At 34.1% G+C, this 20,176-nt stretch overlaps 3 protein-coding genes across 3 annotated transcripts; all 3 read right to left on the reverse strand.

Annotated features, from left to right (window-relative positions):
- Positions 1–1,945: 1,945 nt before the first annotated feature.
- On the reverse strand, positions 1,946–2,856 carry LOC131639492 (uncharacterized). Its single transcript, XM_058909985.1, has 2 exons — positions 2,761–2,856; positions 1,946–2,563 (listed from the first exon to the last, which is right to left on the reverse strand). Exons 1-2 carry the CDS (start codon positions 2,854–2,856, stop codon positions 1,946–1,948), a joined length of 714 nt encoding a protein of 237 aa, XP_058765968.1.
- Positions 2,857–6,111: 3,255 nt separating this feature from the next.
- On the reverse strand, positions 6,112–6,489 carry LOC131639493 (uncharacterized). Its single transcript, XM_058909987.1, has one exon. The coding sequence runs from the start codon at positions 6,487–6,489 to the stop codon at positions 6,112–6,114; it is 378 nt and encodes a 125-aa protein (XP_058765970.1).
- Positions 6,490–14,575: 8,086 nt separating this feature from the next.
- On the reverse strand, positions 14,576–19,086 carry LOC131639485 (protein NUCLEAR FUSION DEFECTIVE 4-like). The gene is made up of 3 exons (XM_058909977.1): positions 18,511–19,086; positions 15,477–16,393; positions 14,576–15,351 (listed from the first exon to the last, which is right to left on the reverse strand). Exons 1-3 carry the CDS (start codon positions 18,844–18,846, stop codon positions 14,838–14,840), a joined length of 1,767 nt encoding a protein of 588 aa, XP_058765960.1. The 5' UTR covers positions 18,847–19,086; the 3' UTR covers positions 14,576–14,837.
- Between the last annotated feature and the right edge of the window lie 1,090 nt (positions 19,087–20,176).

Below are 20,176 nucleotides of genomic sequence, written 5' to 3' on the forward strand. Positions count from 1 at the left end.
GGTTGTAAATCATCAGAATAAAAGTCCAAGAAGTATGGTTAGTACTTAGATTACCAAACGGATTCATTCCATCAGTAGAAAGTCCAAGTCTAAGGTTTCTCGACTCTACCAAAATTTGGAAACAAAGAATCTATTTTCTTCCATTGCAAATAATCAGCTACATGGCGAATTTGTCCATCACATTTTCTTTCTTCTGCATGCCATCTAAGATTATTTGCATCGTCTGCATTAGCAAATAATCTCTTGAACCTTGAAATTATTGGTAGGTATCACACCACTTTTACGGGAGAACCCTTTTTGACCTCCTCATCATCACTAGATTCACCATGTCTCTTTTTGTAGCGTGACGCCTTGCACTTCGGAAAATGGTTATAGTTTACATGCTCTTTTGTGTATAATATGCAATCATTAGGGCATGCATGTATCTTTTCATACTCCAAACCCATCGGACACAATATTTTCTTCGCCTCGTAATAACGACTTGGCAGTACATTACCTTCTGGAAGCATTTGTTTCAACAATTCAAGAAATTCAGTAAAACTTTTGTCGGTCCACTCGTTAATTTCCTTCATATTAAACAATTTTAACACGACTGACAAACGTGTAAAATTTGTGCATCCCAGATACAAAGGTGTATCCTTGTCAATGCATAAACTATCATACGCATGTGCCCTCTTAAACGAATCTTGTCCAATATCACGCATCATGTCTTCCAGACGATCATCCATTTCTACACTAAGTGTCGTTCAATACTTCTTCATTCTATGCATGTCGTTCGGCATGCCACGCTTCCCCATGGTGTTCCCTTCGGCACACTCCCCTTGTCTCCAGGGTGTGCCGTTCGGTACCTTCTTCTTCCTGTACTCAATTTTCTGCAATTTTTCTTAGAATAATTTTATACGTTTACCGATTCATCAACAACCATAATTTCATCATACCATTAATCAACTAACACCAAATATAATTTTCCATTCACAACATCAATTCGACAGGTAATTCAAACACAAATCTAACACAGAAAATTACTACTTTCACAAATAGAACAACTACGAAAGCATAGTAAATTCTCCATTACCTTATTTCCCACATACTAATTATCATACAATCCATTAGGAAATTAGAACTCCACCCTTACCTTGGATTGAAGGTCTTTCTATTGAGTTTCGATCGAATTTCAGTTTGGCTTTCGGTCTGTAATTCTCTCCTAACGGCAATTTTTTTCCCAAACCTTGTTCCTCTCTTGTCGAACCCTTCACGTACAACCACTTCTTCTTTTCCTTATTTTCTAATAACTTCTCCAAAACCTAATTTCTTATTATTTATAACTGGTAAACCTATTTCTCTTATTGGGCTTAAACAATAACACACGCACGATACCTCACCAAGCCCACTTAATTACTCTCAGTATACATCCTTTACTCATTGTCTCAGTTTCTCGGTCTAATTTTAATTACTCGGAAAATTCCCAAAACGCTAAATATTATTCAAATAATATTTCTAATACTAAAAATATTAAAATTCTCGACTAACTATCGCTCCGCTATCCCGAACTAATACCGACTAAATCGTCCCCAAATGTGAAAATTTCAATAAATATCACAAATGACTAAATTAAGCAAATAATCATTTTTCCGGGCATTACAACTCTCCCCCACTTAAAATATTTTCATCCTCAAAAATTTACCCCACACCCCCACCTCCAACTTACTCCAACATATCAACATTCAAAACAGTAACAACCATAACATACTTACTCTTGAATATCCAACATCGCATTATCACCTTAACAACATCTTCTACACAACAAGTAATAATAACGTAACAAGTAGCACTGATATCAATAATGGTAACTAAAGGAGCACTATTAACGAAACATGTACCTCTTATAAGCTTGTCCTCATTAATTGTCTAAATCCCCAACCAACGTGAACACCTTTCCACCGATTTACGCCTTCATCGGTTTTTGACACAGACTACTAATGTGTCCCTCCTCATCAATGTTGAAGCAAATCACTTCCTTGTGCTTGCACTTTGACAGTGCATGTCCAAATTTTCCGCAACGAAAACACCTCTTCACTTCGGTAGTGCACACATTACTATTATGCCCAGGTTTCCCACATTTGAAACAAGTCACATTAGCAGGAGCATCTTCCCCACTAGATCTCTGGCCCTGACGGCCTTCAGCAAATTTCGGTTTACCCTTGCCAGTTGGAGCATCATACGACTTGCCACGGTTCTGGTGATTCTTATTCCTCTTCTCACTGATCATCTTACAATGAGCAGTGTTGTCTTCCTCATAGATTCGACAACTATCCACCAAATCAGCAAATACTCGAATATTCTGATAGCTAATAGCCTTCTTAATCTTTGGGCGCAACCCGTTATCAAACTTGATGCACTTCGAGAATTCTCCATTTGGTCCATCATAATGCTGATAGAACTTAGCAAGTTCGCCAAACTTAACATCGTAAGCAGTGACCAACGTGCTTCCTTGTTTCAGCTCAAGGAACTCGATTTCTTTCTTGCCACGAACAACCTCACGAAAGTACTTCCTCAGGAACTCCTTACAAAAGACAGACCACGTCACTTCCTAACCAGCAACCTCCAACCTCCGACGAGTCTCTAACCACCAGTCATCAGCTTCCATCGCTAGCATGTGAGTACCATACTGAACCTTCTGCTCTAGAGTGCAATCCATCACACGGAAGATCCTCTCGATCTCCTTCAACCAAGTCATTGCATCATCAGGATCATAGGTACCCTTGAAGACTGGTGGTTCTCTCTCTGGAAGGTAGCCAAACTGTGAGATCCAGCATTCTCACCCATGTTCGGTTGATTTTCCAAAGCATGAGCCATAGCTTACAATGCAGCAGCGATCGCAGCGTCATCTCTTCCAGCCATCTCAACTTATCACTTCAACATAAATAGCAATTAGAAGCCAATTAACAATACTCGATTGTTAAACTAAACTATGACACGACACTTGGCCGGACCGACCGACCTGCTCTGATACCACTAATGTAACACCTCATTTCTACCCTTGGTAATTAAAACACCATCATAGGATGTCACATCTTCTTCAAAACAACAAAACATGCTCAAGTTAAACAAATTGATACATAGCACACTTTAGGATAAACCAACATAAAGACTTAAATCGTGGTTCTCAAACTCCACTTTAATAATGCAGCGAAAAGAAAATCGTAATTTTTTTTCCAACATATTCACCTTCATCAAAATCAAAAACAACTTAAAATAAAAGAGAGTTCACAATAATTCCGACTAATCCTCAAGTAAAAGATAATTCATTAAAACGAAATAAAATAGTCAAGCGTTCAACCCCCAGGTGCTAGGTATCAGAGCAAAGGAAACCTACTCGAGTTACTAATGGTAACGGCTACTCATCTTGGTTACCTGCACGTTACCAACAAAGGGTAACATTCAAACAGAAGGGGTGAGATATCTAACAATCTAATAAATCGTATGATAAATAATATATAATAGAATTTAGATAATGTAAATCACCACTTCACAAATTATTCACACAACAAACAATCATAACATACTCATCAAAGTAATATAACAATAATAATTTAATGACACCACCACATTTATCACAACATATTCATCAACGCAATACAATGACGAATTTACCGTCATAACAACTCAAATATGCAACATGTGATGTAACAACTTATTCAAATGTGCATGCATGTGGTACCATTGAAAAAGAACCCCCATCGTATTTGCCATTAAGGCCAAGGAATAAGCCTTCATCATCATCGTGTTTGCCATTAAGGCCATCGTAAACAGAGCAAAGCTCACATCGTGTTGTCAATCCAGGCCATCGTAAACAGAGCAAAGCTCACTTCGTGTTGCCAATCTAGGCCATCTCAAAGTATGCAAATGTATGCAAATCAATTAATGCAACGTTACACACAACAACACCAACATTTAACATTGCAATTAACATCATAATCAATATCTCAATCAACATCGTGATCAACATCACAATCAACAGCGTAATCAACAAAATTTATCACAGCATCATAACATCACAGCACATCTCAAGGAAAAACAACTACACAGAGTAACACAACCAATTTCATCACCTGCAAATTCACAATCTACGACAAGTATATAATACATCGAATCTCCTAAAATAAACTACAAACAAACAACATAATTATTCAAACTATTTCGACTATTTCTGGTTAATTAATTATCGGCTAAAAATTCTATTATTTCTATTACATCAATTTTGTCCAATTATCCTACTGATAATCTTCACCAATCTCTTCCTGCTAAATTATTGAAACTGCTAATTTTCGGCTACTAATTACCTCTGCTGTTACTATGCATTTAATTACTAATTTTTCTGTTATAAACTAACTCTGTAATATCATTCTTATTTATCTGCTACTAAATAAATTGGACTACATTAACTCGATAACAAATTACCTCTATAACAATTAATCGAGTTAGCTATGCTAAATATATATATATTCCCACTAATAATTACCTTGCTATTTATCATCTCGGTGCAATTTAATTATTGGAATTGCTACTAACTCAAAACTCCTAAAAACCATTTATATTTAATAATACTAAAATATTATTACTATTATTATTATTATTATTATTATTATTGGTATTATTATTATTGACCTAAAGATTAAGTATATTATTAGAAAACAAAACAAAGAAACATGTCAGTTTTTAATATCACAAAAAGTGTCGTTCAAAACTTCTTCATTCTATGCATGTCGTTCGGCATGCCACGCTTTCCCATGGTGTGACCTTCGGCACACTCCCCTTGTCTCCAAGGTGTTGCCTCCAGGGTGTGCCATTCGGCACCGTCTTCTTCCTGTATCCAATTTTCTGTAACTTTTCTCAGAATAATTTTATACTTTTACCGATTCATCAACAACCATAATTTCATCATACCATTAATCGAATACCACCAAATATAATTTTTCATTCACAACATCAATTCGGCAAGCAATTCAAACACAAATCCAACACAGAAAATTACTAATTTCACAAACAGAACAACTACGAATGCATAGTATCCCCATTACCTTATTTCCTACATACTACTCATCATACAATCCATTAGGAAATTAGAACCCCACCCTTACCTTGGATTGAAGATCTTTCTATTGAGTTCCGATCGAATTTCGGTTTGGCTTTCGGTATGCAATTCTCTCCCGACGGCAATTTTTCTCCCAAACCTTGTTCCTCTCTTGTCGAACCCTTCACGTACAACCACTTCTTCTTTTCCTTATTTTCTAATAACTTCTCCAAAACCTAATTTCTTACTATTTATAACTAGTAAACCTATTTCTCTTATTGGGCTTAAACAATAACACATGCACGGTACCTCACCAAGCTCACTTAATTACTCTCAGTGTACCTCCTTTACTCATTGTCTCAGTTTCTCGGTCTAATTTTAATTACTCGGAAAATTCCAAAAATGCTAAATATTATTCTAGTAATATTTCTAATGCTAAAAGTATTAAAATTCTTGACTAACTATCGCTCTGCTATCCCGAACTAATACCGACTAAATCGTCTCAAAATGCAAAAATTTCAATAAATATCACAAATGACTAAATTAAGCAAATAATCATTTTTCCGGGCGTTACAACTCCCCCCCACTTAAAAATATTTTCATCCTCGAAAATTTACCCAACACCCCCACCTCCAACTTACTCCAACATATCAACATTCAAAACAATAACAACCATAACATACTTACTCTTGAATATCCAACATCGCATTATCACCTTAACAACATCTTCTACACAACGAGTAATAATAACGTAACAAGTAGCACCGATATCAATAATGGTAATTAAAGGAGCACTATTAAGGAAACATGTACCTCTTATAAGCTTGTCCTCATTAATTGTCTGAATCCCTATCCAACGTGAACACCTTTCCACCGATTTACGCTTTCTTCAGTTTCTGACACAGACTACTAATGTGTCCCTTCTCACCACAGTTGAAGCAAATCACTTCCTTGTGCTTGCACTCTGACAGTGCATGTCCAATTTTCCGCAACAAAAACACCTTTTCACTTCGGTAGTGCACACATTCCTCTAATGCTCAAATTTTCCCATACTTGAAACAAGTCACATTAGCAGGAGCATCTCCCCCACTAGATCTGTGGTCCTGACGGCCTTCAGCAACTTCCGGTTTACCCTTGCCAGCTGGAGCATCATACGACTTGCCACGGTTCTGGTAATTCTTATTCCTCTTCTCACTGATCATCTTACAATGAGCAGTGTTGTCTTCCTCATAGATTCGACAACTATCCACCAAATCAGCAAATACTCGAATATTTTGATTGCTAATAGCCTTCTTGATCTCTGGGCGCAACCCGTTATCAAACTTGATGCACTTCGAGAATTCTCCATTTGGTCCATCATAATGCTGATAGAACTTAGCAAGTTCGCCAAACTTCGCATCGTAGGCAGTGACCATCGTGCTTCCTTGTTTCAGCTATAGGAACTCGATCTCTTTCTTGCCACAAACATCCTCACGAAAGTAATTCCTCAGGAACTCCCTACAAAACACAGGCCACGTCACTTCCTCGCCAGCAACTGATGAGTCTCTAACCACTAGTCGCCAGCTTCCATTGCTAGAATGTGAGTACCATACCAAACCTTGTGCTCTGAAGTGTAATGTATCACACGGAAGATCCTCTCGATCTCCTTCAACCCAGTCATTGCACCATCAGGATCTTAGGTACCCTTGAAGACAGGCGTATCCTCTATATGGAAGGTAGCCAAACTGTGAGATCCAACATTCTCACCCATATTCGGCTGATTTTCCAAAGCCTGAGCTATAGCCTCCAATGTAGCAGCAATCGCAACGTCATTTCTTCCAGCCATCTCAACTTATCACTTCAACATATAAGTAAATATAACAGATTTTAGATAATGTAAATCACCGCTTCACAAATTATTCACACAACAAACAATCATAACATACTCATCAACGTAATATAACGACAACAATTTATCGATACCACCACATGTATCACAACATATTCATCAACGCAATACAACGAAGAATTTACCGTCATAACAACTCAAATATGCAACATGTGTTGTAATAACTTATTCAAATGTACATGCATGTGGTACTATTGGAACAGAACTCCCATCATGTTTTCCATCGTAAATAGAGCAAAGCTCACATCGTGTTGTCAATCCAGGCCATCGTAAACAGAGCAAAGCTCACTTCGTGTTGCCAATCCAGGCCATCTCAAAGTATGCAAATGTATGCGAATCAATGAATGCAACGTTACACACAACAACAACAACAAAAACATTTAACATTGCAATTAACATCGTAATCAATATCTCAATCAACATCGTGATCAACATCGCAATCAACATTGTAATCAACAAAATTTATCACAGCATCATAACATCACAACACAACTCAAGGAAAAACAACTACACATAGTAACACAACCAGTTTCATCACCTGCAAATTCACAATCTACGACAAGTATATAATACATCGAATCTCCTAAATAAACTACAAACAAACAACATAATTATTCAGACTATTTTGACTATATCTGGTTTATTAATTATCGGCTAAAAATTCTATTATTTCTATTAAATCAATTTGTCCAATTATCCTACTGATAATCTTCACCAATCTCTTCCTGCTAAATTATTGAAACTGCTAATTTTCTGCTACTAATTACCTCTGTTGTTACTATGCATTTAATTACTAATTTTTTTGTTATAAACTAACTCTGTAATATCATTATTATTTATCTGCTACTAAATTAATTGGACTACATTAACTCGATAACAAATTACCTCTGTAACAATTAATCGAGTTAGCTCTGCTAAATATATATATTCACTCTGATAATTACCTTGCTATTTATCATCTCGATGAAATTTAACTTCTGATAGATGGAATTTCTTCAGAAGTTCCTTGACATACTTAGTTTGATGTATGTAAGTTCCTTCAGAAGTTTGATTAATTTGTATTTCCAGAAAGAATTTAAGTTCTCCCATCATACTCATTTCAAATTCAGCTTGCATAGATTTAGCAAATTCTTTTCCAAGAGAGATATTAGAGGTTCCAAATATAATATCATCCACATACACTTAAAAAATTAGAATATCGTTTTTATATGTCTTACAAAATAAAGTTGTGTCCACTTTTCCTCTTGTAAAATGTTTATCTAGAAGAAAAGAACTTAGTCATTCATACCAAGCTCTAGGAGCTTGTTCCAAACCATATAAAGATTTTTTAAGTTTAAAAACATGTTTTCGATATATTGAATCTTCAAAACCAGGAGGTTGATGGACATAAACTTCTTCTATGTAACCATTTAAAAATGCACTCTTAACATCCATTTGATGTAAGGTAATGTCATATTGATCAATAAAGGCAATTAAAAATCTAATTGATTCTAACCTGGCGACTGGAGCAAAGGTTTCACTATAGTCAATACCTTCTTGCTGACTATATCCTTGTGCAACCAATCATGCTTTGTTTCTTACGACTTCTCCTTATTCATTCTATTTGTTTTTGAATACCCATTTTGTTCCAATAATGTTGAATCCATCAGGTCTTGGAACTAAATCCCATACATCATTTCTTGTAAACTGATTCAGTTCTTCTTGCATAGCAATTATCCAATCAGTATCTTGAAGAGCTTCATATATAGAAATTGGTTCCACCATAGAGACTAATCCAAAAACTGATTCTTCGTTGTTTTTGAGAAATGATCTAGTTTTGATGGGGTCATCTTTCTTTCCAAGTATGACATCTTCTGGATGAGCTGAGTTGAGTCTAGAAGATCTTTTATTTGAGTGTTCCTCATATTTTCTCAAATTATCTATAGATGTAGCAGTCTGAGGATTTTCTGAATTGTCCTTTGCTTCTGAGTCTTTAGAGTTTGAAGGTAGAACTTCCATACCTGCAAAATTTTCAACTTACTTTGGCTTTTGATGGCCAAGCTTATCATCAAATCTAACAATTATTGATTCTTCAACAATTAGAGTTTCTCAATTGTATACTCTATATCCTTTTGAATGTTTAGAGTATCCAAGCAGAAATCACTTTTGTGCCTTAGAATCAAACTTGTTCAGATGTTCTTTAGTATTCAAAATATAACAAGTACATCTGAAAGGATGGAAATATGAAATGTTGGGTTTTATATTCTTCCACAATTCATAAGAAGTCTTTTCAAGAATAGGTCTTATAGAGATTCTATTTTGAATATAACAAGTTGTGTTTACTGCTTCTGCCCAGAAATGTTTAGCCATATTGGTTTCGTTGATCATGGTTCTAGCCATTTCTTGCAATGTCCTATTCTTTCTTTCAACTACTCCATTCCGTTGAGGAGTTCTAGGACAAGAGAAATCATGAAAGATTCCATTTTCATTAAAGCACTTTTCAAAGAGATTGTTCTCGAATTCTCCACCATGATCACTTCTAACCTTTATGATTCTAAACTCTTTTTCATTTTGAACTTGGTTATAGAAGTCAACAAACACAGAATGTGACTCATCCTTGTGTTTTAGAAATTTAACCCATGTCCACCTGCTATAGTCATCAACAATTACCAATCCATACTTCTTGCCTTTGATTGATGCAGTTTTCACAAGACCAAATAAATCAATATGCAGAATTTCTAATGGCCTAGAGAAAGAGACAACATTCTTTGATTTAAAAGAAGGTTTTGAGAACTTTCCCTTCTGACATGCTTCACACAGAGCTTCTGAGTTGTACTTCAGATTGGGAAGACCTCTAACCAAATCGAGTTGGTTATGTTTAGATATTCTCCTCATGTTAACATGTCCCAATCTTCTGTGCCAAACCCATTGCTCATCGTTAACAGACAGAAGACAGGTTGCTTTATGAGATTTAAGTTCAGAAAGATCAATTTTATAAATGTTGTTCTTTCTCCTATCAGTAAATAGGATTGATCCAACTTTCTAACTTTCAGCTTTACAGGAGGTTTATTTTTTTAGGTAATTAGGTTTAAAAGGTTAAAATATTTGACGGTGATATGTAAGGCGGATTGGCTTTGATGCAAAGTAATAGAATTTGGATGCTCTCGTTTTAAAAACCGGATCGAACTGGTCGGTCGGACCGGTCAGACCAGGAACTAGAGGGGTCATCGGTCTGGTCTGATTGTTGAACCAGGTATACTATTGAATCGTGAGAAACGGCTAAAACCGGTGAACCGGCGATTTTAAAAAACGATGGTTCAAATGAATGCTCTTTTTTCTTGTATAAAACGACACCGTTTTTATGATTTTTTGTATAAAAAAATAATTAAAATATAATTAGACTTTATTCAAATCTTATTTGTAACAACTTTTCCCCTCTTTGCAATTAGACCTAATTTAAAATTTATTTAAATTTATATTTTGTATTATTTTATTGTAAGTGATGATTATATTACAGCTTGTTGGTGCTTGAAGCATTTTAAGTATCAGAGTTTACGACTTTTCTTATTTGTCTTCAAAACATCTTGTTCTTGTAAACTTCCTTCGATCTCTAGAACTTCTTGTTCTTGTGTACTTCTCTCAATGTCTAGAGCTTTTTTTTCTTGTAAACTTCTCTTAATGCAGCCTTCTGCTTATGAGAAATCAATGTCTAGAACTTCTTATTCTTGTAAACTTCTCTCAATGTAGCCTTCTGCTTCTAAGAAATCACTTTTACATTATTCAGAACTTCTGCAATTTAAACCATACGATTAGAGTGCATATTTTTTCTTATTGAAAATTATAACTTTGTTATCATCAAAACTCTTTCAAAGATGTAGAACCAAACTATGTTCTATCTCTACCATAACCCATCATCATATAATCCCTTATAGTGTTAGAACCCCACCCTTACCTTAGTATTCTTGGTTCTCTACAAAATCTCCTTGCCCTAACCTTCGTGTTCTCCCTTTTTCCTTGTTCTCCCTTTCTTTGGTATCACGATCGATACAATTGTATTCTCTCTTTTGTTTTCCCAATATAAGCCCTCAACCCATAATATGATAATCCCAATTTACCCTTCCTTATTCTTTTTATTATTTAATTAAATCTAATTTATTTATTTACTAACCATATTATTATTACTATTAAAATATTAATAACAACAATAGTTCCACTAATATGTAGGCACAAGATGTATGTTTTTTCGAGCATAATTTTAAAATCAAACAAAGCTCTTTCTTTTGCATACAATTTATGTTTTTACAAACAAGCATATGACAATGCTGAAGGATTTGTCCCGTCTATGGCAACCATTGTTTCTCATGGTGAAATTGCTGCCAGTGTCGAAGTAACGACACATGTAGCTAGACAGAATGCATGTCAACAACATTTGCAGTCTATGGATTCGGTTGAAGAAGAAACTGAGCTACAGAGCTATATAAAATATAAATGTATAAGTTTTAGTGAAAAGGATAAAGATAAGTTTGACATTCTATGTTGGTGGAAACATATATAATGTTAGCAAATATCCAGTTCTGTCTCAAATTATTAGAGATATAATGCCTACACCAGTTTCAACTATGGCTTCTGAGAGTGCTTTTAGCACGGGTGGGAGGGTTTTAGAGGTATATATAAGCTCTCTCAAACCTGAAATGTCTGAGGCTCTTACTTGTGCTCAGAACTGGTTCAGGCCTTCCTTATATCAATTCAAAGACTCTGAATTTAATGAAGACTATGAGATTTCTGAAGATGTTTTAGAAGGTATATTGTTTATATATGTCTTAAGTGTAATTATTTAGTTTGTTTTATAATATGTTGCTTATTGTTTTTTAAAATGTTTTATAGGATTTAATGAAATTTCAGTTGGGGGTGGAGCTTCGTTATCCTCTTCGACTCAGTCACAGCCTTCTGGCTGTGCCTGAAACAAAGCAAGGTAAATTTTTATCGTACACTAATGTTTTACAGCAGTCACTTGCTTAATTTGCAGCAGTACACTAATGTTTTTCTGTTGAATTTGCAGCAGTCACTTGCTTAATTTTTTAGAGTCATAAATGACTCATAATTTTGAAGCGACGCACATCACAACCAGCCCCATTTTGAAATAATTTTGAAGCGATGCACACTTTTGAAGAAGACAATGAAAGGAAATGGTCTGATATGCACACTTTTGGTAAGACTTGATTCTAATTCTGATTCTGTGTACTTTGTTTACATTACCATTGATGTTTATGTTTGCTTTGAAAATTTTGTGGATTAATGGTTGTTTTATGGTTGCTGAAATTATAGTTGAAAAGCAAGTATCAGTTGTCAGATGGAGAAGATGACGACAATAATTTTGAAGGAATTGATACTCTTGGACGGGATGACTACGAAGATGAGATGCTGGATGAAGATGATAATGATGAAACATATAGTAAGTAGCATTCATATTAGTTTCTGATTACTGAGTATGTAACGAGCGCTTTTGGATGCACGATTATTTGATGATTAATTATGTGTATTATTTTGTGATTGTTGATGAATTTAGTTATTTGTGAAATTTTTAGGACTGTTGCTGGTTAATTAGTGTGCCTATTGATGAATTTAGTTATTTGTGACTTAAGTTATTTTGACCATTGATTTTGCAGAAAAATCTGATTTGGGTCAGCGCCTTAATGCTCATGGAACTCACTTGGCTTTAACAAGTAGTAAAGGGATTAATCAATTAGGCAATGTGGGAAACCCAGTTCATGGTTAGTACGCTTCTTTATTTCTAATTTAAACATGACCCAATTGTTTGTCTTATTTATGCTGTTGTGGATGTTTTCTACAAGAATCTACTAGTGAAGGTGAGTTATGTTTACATGACACTTTCTTGAGTTGTTTAGATAAGTTTTGTTTAAACTATCTTTACATATTGTGTTTTATTTAAACTTAAATCTTCATTTCAACATGGCAGGCCTGCATCTGTTGCTGCACCTTCTCCAACTACAGCTCTTAGTGCTGCTCTTACTCCAGCTTCTTTATCTTCAGCTACTGCTACATAAGAATTTTGTTTATTTCATTGTTTGGAATTTGGTCTTTATAGTTCATGTAGTTTTGTATATTGAAAGTGAGAATACAATTATCTTGATTCTTCCATTAAACTCTGTTAATGGTAAAATGATAAAATTCTCTATTGGAATTGCAGGATTGACTTGCTGAATATATATGTTGCAGGATTGAAAAAGAAATTGGAGCTCTAAGAGAAAAAGAAATTGAATAATTTTGATTGGTTGTGTTGTTATATTAAAGTAATATTGGTTGTATTAAAGTTGAACAAATATTTATAGACTCAAAAACTAATATTTTATATGGTTCTTTTATAACTTATGATGTATAAGAATTTAGTTGAATTTTAAACTGAAAAATGAATGAACTCATGATTCAGCTCATATTTAAAGGGATTATGACTTTAAATTATTCGATTTTTTTTATAATTTTTAATAAGTATGTAAAAAAAAGTATTTGAAAATTTTTAAAATTGGCCCAATACGTAACAAAAAAAAGGAATTGAGCCCAACAATATCAGACCTCTATAACCGAACCCGAAACTATCCGAACCCGTGAAACATGAAGACTTAATTGGACTGCATTGGGCCATGTTTTTTCACCCGAGGATTGGACCGGTTTGGAGTTTTGGGCCCGAACCGATGTCTAATTTTTGAATCACATAAGTGGGAAATGTTAAAAAAAAAAAATACAAAAAAAAAAAGATACTTGTTATTCAAGTAACATGAATGCATGCTTTTGTAAAGGTATTATGCAAATAAAATGAAAATGTGTATAAATAGTAGTCCCTTCATGAGAGTCATAAACACTATTGCACTAAGAGCATCTCCAATGCAATATTTTTTAAATTGGTCTCTTAGCATATTTTAAGTGGCTTCATGTGCCACATCATTTTTTTAGCAATCTACAATAATTTTATTCCACTGTTTGATCCCTTAAATTTGATCTCTTAACTGACCCCACAAAATCTGATTTTTTTTCCCTTCTTTTCTCATAACATTTGAACAAGTTATATTATTTTTCTAATCATAAACAACTTGTTTTTTGTGTTACTTCAATAGACAACTGACACCAATATATATGCAACAAGAACTCCACCTAAATTTTTTCTATTGGTTAAAAACTTAAAAGATGAACTAAAGCCTCCACCTAGACAATAACCAATCTCCATTGGAGATGCCTCTAAGGCTCTTAGAAATAATCATAAATAAAGGATTTTGAAAAGGGACAAATTGAAAAATGATAAATTGAATCTTTGTCAATTGCAATAGTTTTTAATTATCGTGACGTTTGTCTTTAATCGTTATTGTAAAACAAATCGCGTATTTATTTTGATTTTTTTTTAAAATAATTTTTATAATATTATATAATTTTATGTAAAAAAAATTTACAAATAAATTTTTCATAATAAAAACTTCAAATAAAAAATTTTATTAATGAATTAAATTATAAAAAATCACTTAATTTTGAAGCTATTTTATAAAAATCATTTTTGAAATACACAATTTTAAAAAATTGCAATTTCGACTATGTATCGATCTTCAATAGAAAGAGAAAAACATATCTTTTAAAATTCATATAATAATTACTATTTCTTAATTTATTGTATAATATCATTGAAAATAACTTACAAAAATACACACAATCACGAGGAAGTAGCTAGCAAATCCATTTGGTTTTCCACTCAATCATGAGGAAGTAGCTAGCAAATCCACTTGGTTTTCATACTCTCAACATATTCATATTCTTGCTTCTACATCTTCAATCTTTCTTTGATTTCAAAGTTATAATAATGGACACCAAAATACTTGGTCCAAAAATCTCAAATTATAGAAGGTTTCTCATAGAAGATTTTCCATACAAACTTGCATAAACAATCCTTGTTCGGTACACAAGAAACATGCTTAAACCAGTTGCAAGAACGCATAATCCTGCCATGATACATGAAGTCATGAAGAAGCATATGTAACCTTCACAACTTAGCTCACTGCTATTATTAAGAGCCCGAGCGACAATCGATCCTAAATTCAAGTGTTGGCCGCCATGAGCTTGTTTTTCGGCTTCCCGATCATAGATTCTGCTAGCAATGAGACTAGAGAAGACAAGAGTTCCAACAGGGTTTGCTAGTGTGAGGAAATTGTATAATGCACCAAAGTTTCTCAAGCCAAATAATTCAGAGGCTGTAGCTGGAACAATCGCCCAATGTGCGCCATAACCAAGTCCAACGAGTAAAGTACCAACGTACATCGAACCTGGCCATCCCATACCAATGAAAAGATGACCAACAGTCATTACTAGTTGAAATGCAGCCAATGCAGCTGGTCTTGGATATGTATGATCCCTGAAAAGATTATGGCCATGTTTAGATAAGTTCTTGTTTCAAACTGAGATTTATGTAACAAAAATTGTTAGCATGGAACCAAACAAGATATAAATATTTAATAAGAGTATGAACTGAATTTTTACTTGACAACAAGCTCGGATATGTAGCCGCCTCCAATGCGTCCAAGAAAGTTCCAAATACTGATCATGGAGACAAATATATGTGCATTGTCATAACCTAGAGATTGACTCATCTGACCGAGATTATCAATGACGGTCAAACCAGATCCAGAACCTAAGACCATGGAAATAAAAAGAAGCCAAAAATCTGCTTTAATCAAAGCTTGCATCAACGTAAAATCTTCTCCTCTATGTGGTCCTCTCCTCCTCTTAACCCTAACAGCTCCTTCTGCAGCTGCTTGTAGTAATCTAGATTGTAATTGCGCAATACGTTTCTGCCTTTCCAACGCAGGGAGCAAGTCCATATCCTTAGGCTTCTCATCTTCCAACTCACTTAATATTACTTCATCAGAATCGAGTTGAGAATGTCCTTGTGGTTCTAGAAGAGCTTCTTCCTCTAGAGGTTTTTCATCTGGTCCGAATGCCAACGACAGAGGAACTACAATTGGGGTGACGAGAATCAGAAAGAGGATACTAGTCAAAATTGTGATAACAGTTTCACTCACATCAACTACATCTTGAACAATCATAACTCCCATCATATAAACTGCCAACAAGAGACATACACTATAGACAAATGTGAATGATTTTCCGTCGGACGGACGCACTTGTTTGTGACCTCCAACCGGTCTAACAATGAACATAAGACAAATTGCTACCATAGATGGACCAACAGCAACCATAAATATTAGTGATGCATGATCAGGGGAATGTACAAGTACATATATCTGTGTCAATATTGCACCACTCAAACCAGCAAAGCCCTTTAGAATACCGACGACAGGACCTCGGCTTTTCGGGAAATTTTGTACACAAGACACCAATGAAACTGTGTTGAAGTAGGTTTCACCGTTTGTTCCAATAAATATAAGAATACAGACCTGCATACAATAACAACTAATCAGATAACTTGGACAGCAAGGTAAATAAATATCAAAAGACGCCTCTTAATATAGTTAAAATGCTTAGTATCTTATGATGATTCCATTTTCCCGAAAGTGATGGATATTAACTAACTTATGGTCCTAAAGAGACGTCAAATATAAGATGTCGGTACCAGGCATAATCTGGGTAGCACCAACACCTCCGGTTGAAGGTGTATTCAGTGTGTGACACCGACACGACACTAACATGTGTATGACATTCAATAACTTCCCTTTTCTTAAATTATTAGCAATTTCTAGTGCCGGTATCAATGTCATGTCTAGTGTCCATGCCTATGCTAGTGTTTCAAAGCAGATAACTAGATAAGGTCAAATAAACTCGATCTTTATTTTGAGTTTTTGGACCAACCACCAAACTAGATCTTCAGTCAAAACCAAAATCAGCAAGCCATGCCTTCACCACAAGCCTTCCCCAAAAAATTTTCACATCTTCAATTTTAAAATGAGGTCACTACTAGAGTCCAAATTTTAAATAGATCCTAGATGCAACTTTTAGGTACAATGTTGACAAGTGTGACATATTAAAACAAACCTTTCTAAAGGAATCTTGAAAACTGATCAAGACATAACTCATTAAAATTTATTGCATAATCAATTTCCCAATTGCAGTTACCAAAAAAAAACACAAGAGAGGCATCCTAGAATAATCCAAAAGAAGAATAATTATCTATCTTGTGACCAAGATTTTGCATCATTTCACATGCTCACATGGGAGACAGCTGACAGATAAAGCCAACAACCAATTAATTATTAAAGGTTTTGGTCAGCTTAAGATACATATTGTTTCAACATGCCATTTTTTTTAACTTTTTCAAAAGTATGATGTAAACCACTACATTGGTATAATAATGTGAAACTGTCAAATTAAAGTAAGCATAAACAGGAATCTACAGATGAAGAGATTCCATAAAAAAAGAGGGGGGAAAATAAAGATGAAAACAAACTGATGGGAAAAGCAAAAATTCAGTAAAAGAGAAATAGAATATTCATTTAAGAGGATTTGGCTGTAAAGGATCCTTCCTGTCACTTTTAGATTTAAAGTCCCTTCTTTTCCATATTGAAGAAACAAAACATCCCTTTATTCCAGGTATTAAGGTTCAAAAGTTTCTTTATTGAAAAAGTTACATTTCATAAATGGTAGATTTAGGTGGACATAAAACCCATATGATAAACAACAGCCAAGCCTTATCAGAGGGATCGGTTCCCTCGGCTACAGGGATCAACTTTCACCATAATATTTATTCATGATCATATCTCTATCCAAATCGTTAATCTCGAGATCTTTTTTAATAACTTTTCTTATATTCTTTCTATGTCTTCCTCTCTCCATTTGATATATTCTCCTTACCACATAATATACAGATCTTCTCTGTACATGCACAAACCACCTATGTCTATTTCTTACCATCTTATTTACTATAGGTGCTACCCCAACCCATAATGATAAATCAAAATCAAAAAAAGTAATTGGTTTACGATGGAACGGAATCTTCATTCCGCTTCATTCTTTTCCATCTCATTCCGTTCATTTTAAGATACTCGAACATAGCCTATACCTAAACCTTGTTTGAACAGACAACGAGTTTCACATAATCGCGATGTGTGCCACCATGATTTTAACAAAAGTTCTATTTTGAAGCATCAACAAAATCACAGTGTCACCAATTCAAATGAAAATACTCAAAAATCAGCCACACAAAAACTCATTGCTACTCAACAAAGAAGGAAGAAAAAGAAACAAAAACGGAACAATTCAAAATTGCATTAATTGTACAGCATATTAGAGTATGTACAATAATAATAAACACAACTAATTTGAGGATCAATGCATGAAACAACAAAATCAATTAAATTCAATTCAGAGGAAAATGCCATCTTTTCAATGAAAGTAACAGTAAAAAAAGTCAAACATGAAACAAACAATATATTCAAAACTAAAAGTTAGTTCCAATAAGCCAACTGAGTTGATAACCGTGTAAATTCAAACACCTTAGCCACAAGCCTACTTGACCATAAAACTTGACCAAAAAATAAAAGCATATAAAAATACTCACAGCCCACAAAGGAAGAGAAGGAGCCTGGCCAGTAACAATCAACCAAACCCAACCATACCCAACAAAATTCAACGAAGCCCCAACAAGCAAAGCTCCCCAAATAGGCAAAACCTCACACAAAATCCCCGTCACAAACCCAACACAATCCCCAAGGTCTTTCGCCACACCCAACATAGCAAGCTGCTTCTGATTATACCCAAGCGAACTCTTAATCACCGGCGAAATACTCCCGAACAAGTACCCTATACCCGCCCACGATTGCAACCACATTGCTCCCACAAAAACAAACCATCTGCTCTTGTATAGGGTTACTAATTTCTCTTTGAATTCTCCCATTTTATGAAATCACAACAAATTAGTACGATATACAATACAATTGAAATTTATTGAAATACAACAAAGTGTTTGTTTGATGAAATTGAGATGGTGACAGAATGGGGAGGTGATGAGTGAGATGAGGAGGATTGAGATGGATGAGCTGGCGGCGATGGTTTTATTGTATAATATTGGGACGATTTGTGGAAAAATGAATTGTTTACGTAAGCGTGGAACATGAATTTATATATTAATGTAGGGAGGTGGTGGCAACGACTTGTTTTCTAAAAACAATTGATTTGTGTTTTCATGAGTGTTATCTTAGGTAACTTTACTGGATTACCAGCTAATTAGTTAAAAAAACTATGGGGTAACTAGACTGATTTACCGTATTAACTAGTTAAAAAACCGTGTGGTAACTTTATTAGTTTATTTAATTTGTATTTGGACTTTGAGGGTTGTTATAGATTTATGGTATTGGAATTTAATATTTTTTTTTGTCAAAAATTAATGAAAGAGATGAAATAGAATAATAAAATGAATTGAAATGACTAATTTATAATGTTTTTTAATTGAAGGATTAAAAAAAATTAAATTAAAGAACTAAGACAGTATTAAGCCAAATAATATAAAAGTAGGTTAATTGTCAGAGATTTTTTTTATGTTAACTAATTTATTTAGTTTATGTTTGGTTTCTCCATTGAGAAATTTAGAATTGATTATGGATGTTTAGAATTGATTTTGACATGTTTGGTTGATTTCGAGTAGAATTGATTGTGTTTTTCAAAATTGATTATACTTGAAACTATAATTTATAGCTTTTGATTAAACGTGATTTTTACAATTGAATTTATTGTTCAACTCACTTTTACAAAAATTGCTTCAGACATTAATTACTTTAATTTTAACTTTTTTTATCCAAAATCAATTTTACATAACCAATTTATTCAAAATCAATTTTTTTATCACATAACCAACCACACTTAAAGTAGTTTTGACCATCAATCTAACCAATGTAAAAATTCCAATAAAATCTATACAAGTATGTTTCTCTCTATACAGTAAAAATAATTGTTTTATTATTGAACATGCATGATGATGTATTTCTATATAGCATAATTATAAATACTCTAAAATGGAATCACCTTTTGTCACTATTATTTCTCATAGCATATTATTTAGATGCCAAAAGACTTAATTGCATTTTTAGTCCTCCTATTATTTATTTTTTTGTTTTTGTCCCCCTATTTTAAAATTTGGAATTTTAGTCTCTATATTTTAGTCTTTTGAGGATTTTGGTCCCCCTGCAAATTCGAAGGTAATTTTAAATGAAATAACACTCATAATGATG

Source organism: Vicia villosa, unplaced genomic scaffold, assembly GCF_029867415.1.
Source record: "Vicia villosa cultivar HV-30 ecotype Madison, WI unplaced genomic scaffold, Vvil1.0 ctg.002659F_1_1, whole genome shotgun sequence".
Taxonomy (NCBI): Eukaryota; Viridiplantae; Streptophyta; class Magnoliopsida; order Fabales; family Fabaceae; genus Vicia; species Vicia villosa.